Source organism: Trachymyrmex septentrionalis, unplaced genomic scaffold (genome assembly GCF_001594115.1).
Source record: "Trachymyrmex septentrionalis isolate Tsep2-gDNA-1 unplaced genomic scaffold, Tsep1.0 scaffold182, whole genome shotgun sequence".
Taxonomy (NCBI): Eukaryota; Metazoa; Arthropoda; class Insecta; order Hymenoptera; family Formicidae; genus Trachymyrmex; species Trachymyrmex septentrionalis.
The window spans coordinates 68,027-73,555 of NW_017304990.1; the positions used below are offsets into that span (position 1 = coordinate 68,027).

The 5,529-nt window shown below is 35.8% G+C and overlaps 1 protein-coding gene across 4 annotated transcripts in view; it reads left to right on the top strand.

The window, feature by feature from the left end:
- The window catches only part of LOC108746613 (proton-coupled amino acid transporter-like protein pathetic), a 20,088-nt gene extending 18,341 nt beyond the window's left edge, over positions 1 to 1,747 (top strand). For all 4 annotated transcript variants that reach the window (XM_018483489.1, XM_018483487.1, XM_018483490.1 and 1 more), the window contains 2 exons: positions 32 to 392; positions 1,140 to 1,747. In XM_018483489.1, coding sequence (XP_018338991.1) covers positions 32 to 392; positions 1,140 to 1,730 — 952 coding nt within the window. In that variant the 3' untranslated portion in view covers positions 1,731 to 1,747. The remainder of the gene's footprint in view (positions 1 to 31; positions 393 to 1,139) is intronic.
- The last annotated feature ends 3,782 nt before the right edge of the window (positions 1,748 to 5,529 follow it).

Consider the following 5,529-nt stretch of genomic DNA (forward strand, 5'->3'; position numbering starts at 1 on the left):
CAGTATACACACTATTTAATACTCGTTTCAGGGCGACAATTAATTCGTTCTTGGTGATCGATCTGGTTGGCTGCTGCTGCGTGTACATCGTCTTTATTTCGACGAATCTGAAGGAGGTCGTGGACTATTATACGGAAACAGATAAGGATCTGCGAGTGTACATGGCCGCGTTGCTGCCATTACTCGTCATCTTCTCTCTTGTGAGGAATCTCAAATATCTCGCGCCGTTTTCAATGGTGGCAAATGTATTAATCGCCACCGGTATGGGTATCACCTTCTATTACATTTTCTACGATCTGCCTTCTATCAGCGACGTACCAAATTTCTCTAGCTGGTCTCAGCTGCCCCTTTTCTTCGGCACTGCCATTTTTGCCCTCGAGGGCATCGGTGTTGTAAGTATACTCATTTCTTTATATCGCTATACGCACGACAAATTTTAAGTAACGTCAGACGCAAATGAAACATTGAAACTTATAATAATTTATAGCAAAATTTTTTTAACTTTTCCAACTGCTACGATGTTGTACAACTTAAACAAAATTGTTGATAGAAGTTAAAGTGCACTGATTTTGATTTTGTATTTAATTTCGAATTTTGATCGGAATATGACTATATATGACTATCGCAGTACAATCACATGATGAGGATAGATATTACGACACTGCGCATCAGAAATAACTTTGCATTCAGTTGCTAGACACGTTCGGACACTTAACGGTCGCGTTCGATTGTTTCGAGTCATCGATACGCGTAAATCAAATGGCACGCCTTGGTCTGTGCGTCATGGAATATTTCGTACATTTGTCGCATTAACATTCTATAATATCTGCGTCTGGCAGAAATCAAATCATCCAAGTGTAAGAAATTCTGAAAGTAAACGTTATTTAATTTTCAATAAAGTGCAAAGAAAATATTACAACTATTCGAATCATATTTTATATACTTCTTACGTTTTGAAATCTAAAAAAAAAAATACTTTAATGTCTTCTATATCTTTTACTTATCTCTTATATTGATAAAATAGAAACTGCTTATATGTATTATAAAAACTTTAAATTTTATGCCATCTTTTGTTTTCAATTCCATATGTATTGTATTTCATTAAGTATGTATCATCAAGATCATTAATTTGTTTCTAGGTAATGCCCTTGGAGAATAATATGAAAACACCAGCGCATTTCGTCGGTTGCCCGGGTGTCCTCAACACCGGCATGTTCGTCGTCGTATTGTTGTACAGTACCGTCGGTTTCTTCGGCTTCTGGAAGTATGGCGACAGCACGAGGGCCTCCATTACGCTTAATCTTCCGCAGAATCAGGTGCTGGCGCAATCCACCAAGGTAATGATTGCTATTGCGATCTTCCTCACTTACGGACTTCAGTTCTACGTGCCCATGGAGATTATTTGGAAGAACGCTAAGCAGTATTTCGGCTCCCGGCGATTGCTCGGCGAATATTTCCTCCGCATCCTACTGGTGATCTTTACCGTCTGCGTGGCGATCGCGATCCCAAATTTGGGCCCGTTCATCTCCCTCGTCGGGGCTGTATGTTTGTCCACGTTGGGTCTCATGTTCCCGTCGATGATCGAATTGGTAACCGTCTGGGAACAGGAGAACGGCCTTGGCAAATGGAATTGGCGGCTGTGGAAGAATATCGCCATCATCTCTTTTGGGGTGTTGGGCTTCCTCACCGGCACGTACGTCAGCATCCAAGAGATCTTGGAAGGCAAATGAGGCGCTGGGTACGGCGCGAGGAGCGGCTGCTCACGAAGGCTGCTCGCGAATACTGCTCGTCGTCCGACTGCTCGTCGGATGGCGAGTACAACGAAATGACAGCGTGCTGGACGTCTCTTGCGCGGACGACGCGATGCTGTTAGCAGACAGGCCACCGGGTCCAAGATAGGGTAGTTTCTCCTGGCTCCCTATTCCCGCGTCCTTCCTGTCGGTAGCACCATAACTGTGACAATAACGACGATGACGACGACAATGACGAATGATGATAACGGCGAAGATATTCGTAAAAAGTCTTCGCGTGGTAGAACTTTCATTTATCACTTTCTTAGCGGTAGTCATTTCAATTAGTATTACGCGCATCGTGCACGATTGACGAAGCGCGAAGTGTACGGTCGATCGGAGGAATTCGAAAAATGATTTCATACCGCGCGCGCATTCGGTAATTTATATCATTGTTCTCGTACAAGAAATCACGTAGGATCAGCATTACTTAGCAAGATAGAGATTGTATTAGTTTGGCGCTAAAGTTACTATGCCTGTCGAGCGGAAGTAAAAATATGGATCGATTTCGAGACAGAAGTAATTTTGTTAATTGTAACAATCATAATTTAATGTACTTTTCTCTTCTGGAGTAAGTATATTTTTCAAGACGTTACTCCGTTTGCAATAAAATTGCAGAATTGTTTTTATTTAATGAATTTTGATTTAAAGAGGAAAGTCATAGAAACAAAATGGCAAATCTTCGGCGATAATTTGGTATTTTTTACCAAGCAGGATTTTGGCTGACAAATTTTTACGTTTTATCTTATAATTATACTGCACATAGTAGAATTAAGACGGAATATTTATCGTGTTCTTTAGAAATTCCAATCTGAACGTTAACGACGAAAGTGCACTGTTTACATTGTTGTTTTACTCCTTTATTTTCCTGGTCATTTTATTTAATCATGCCGCATCGGCCGTACGTGTATAGCTTTTTGCGGATTTTACAACTGCAGGACGGTTTTCTAGAATAGCGTACGCAATTTCCTGTGGCCGTACGTATACCTTCGTATATGTATATTGTCGCATATTGTGTATATAAATGCACAAATAATCATATTTTGTAAATGACAAATAGGAACCGTACGCCTCAGTTATTACGTGCTTATTCGCTCGATCGGATTATTACTGTAAGACAGTAGTTTCAATAAGGTCACGTGGGCCGCATAACAGACATGAGATTTCGTCACCTAGCCATATAAGTGAAGAAGATGCGTTCGCGTGCAAGATTTTTTAAGTGCATTGATACGATTACGCACGTAAACGCATATAATCGATACGCTGAGTCAGCACAGAATCATCTCCTTATTCCTTGCAATTTTACAAGGCTGATCTACCGGACATCTCGATCTACCACAAGAATCCGCGTTTTGCGGCCCGCATAAACACGCGTCTCTGAGACCTCTTCTATACGAAAATGAGATCTGTAAGATACTGCGTGTTCCTTGAGAGAGCGCCAATTGAGCGTCACATCAGTTTTCTAGCATTGGCATGTATTTTTAGGAGGAATCGGTCGAATGCGAAATATTTGTAAAATCAGCTAGTCTCATATATTTTTATCAGCTAGACTTATATTTTCTAAATATTAAATTTATCGTATTCTCTAATGTCAATCTATTACATAATATATTATTGAAAATCATGTAGACTTGAAAAAATATTCAATTTTTAAATTAATCTTTTTTTCAAACGAAATGTCCTGTTAAAAATGTTATTCTATATATTTTATTATTTTTTTTTTTTTCAAGTAGAATTATCTCTTTCATGATACAGATATAATTAATATCTACGTATAAAAACGAAACGAATAATTTAATCGGTGGTTATTGGCTAACTTTACAAACTTACACGATGGAAAGACCGATTTCTTCAGATGTGATGATCAATCGGCGTGATTCCATCGCAAATCGTTGGCCTGTTCCTAGTGCATGATGCACGATGTGATGTACAAAGAAGATTAATCCATTAAGAGTAGGGCAGAAAAGTGCGTAGGTATAGTAATATCGTGATGCACGCTTGCTAGTCTGTAAGTAAGATCGCGAGGCACCATCACGCGCTATTTCGTCAACATGCGCGATAATAATGTTCGAATTGATTCTAATGTCGGAAATGCTAGGAGAATATCCGACACGATTAATTGTTAGCACATTAACTAAAGGGGAAGTAGAGTCGGAAGTAGAAGACGATTCAGATGTTCATCAATACGTTATCTATTGAGAGGAAATGGTACAACAAAATTAGCCAAGACCTTTTGAAAAATGTCACAAATTAGAAAATCAAACTTTTATTAAACAAAATTGCAAGATACGGTATAAAGATGTAGTTTGGCTACTTTAATAATGAATTTGTGCGTTTTACACATTTGATAATTAGCAATAATTTCAATATATCTTTAGAGAAATACACTTTTGTAAGATACACAAATGACAAGACTGCAAATAACTTTTCTATTTTTAGAAAAAGATTTATATACGTCACTTTTCATATTGGCCTACTTCAAAAGATCAAGATTTTTTTAAAGACAGTATTAAAGTTAGATTAAAATTATATATTTAACCCTCTGAGAGCGGTATTATCACTATCTTCACTAACTCTTTATAACGATTTTAGCATACGTATGTATCCTTTTTAAATTAAAAAACGTAAATATTTTAAACTGATAAAGAAATTGTGATAACTTACCGATGTTTCAGTAATTTATAAAAAAAGACTAACACAACGGATAATTTTTAAATGTGATAAAATATTATTATTCAAAGTAAACGATGAATTGTTCGATAACAGGTAAATGAACATTTCAGGTAAAAGATATAGAATGGCATATACCAAATGTAAAAAAGATGTTAATTACATAAAAATTTAATATTAAATTGAAATCTGATTCATATTTAAATTAAATAATTAATCTTAATATAATAATCACATAAGTATCCTGTAATGCAGCTTTACAAAAATAGATCCATGATGTTGGATGAACCGAAAGATTTAGATTGGAAAAAAACTTCTCTGTTCTTATAATAATAATAATGATAAAAATAATTTTTTAAATAAAAAGTATGTACATAGAAACGAAATAATACGATAAAATATCCTCTTCGAAATCCAGTCTACGTCCTCTAAGAAAATTCTATTTTCGAAAAAGAAACATTTTGTAAGAGTAGATATACATATTAGACAAATACCACAGGATACACGTAATTCGTACTGTTTTATTAATGCGCCATCGATTTTCAGAGTGTAGAAAGAATCACATTTTTAACCGCGCGAAAATGAAAGAATAAAGCAGAATAGAAATTTTATTAAATTTTGGAGTATATTAAACCCTCTATAGTAAGTATACAGTGGATTTAATACAAGTGTGAGACGAAATTGAAAAGATAATAAAAAACAACACATTGCAAAAAAATGAAGAAAGAGAATAATATAAGTAATGTGCGATAGAGAGAAAGAAAGAGAAAGAAAAAATAATAGATTTGGTCCTATTTCTAGGTTCCTATTCGTAGAATGAAAATGGGCACGCAATACGTAAGTCGTATCATTTTTGATAGGGTCGTATTATTTTCATAATGATGCGCTGATTTTGATAATTTTTAAGATTTTATATGAGAGAACATAGAAATAAAATGTAATTTTGTCCAGGCGAAAATTGATGACCGATGCATGATGATTATTGTCTACTCTTTTATTAGAAAGAGGAAGAATATATTCCTCATATATGTGTCTCGTTGAAAAGCGCGTGGCTTTTATAATAATAATA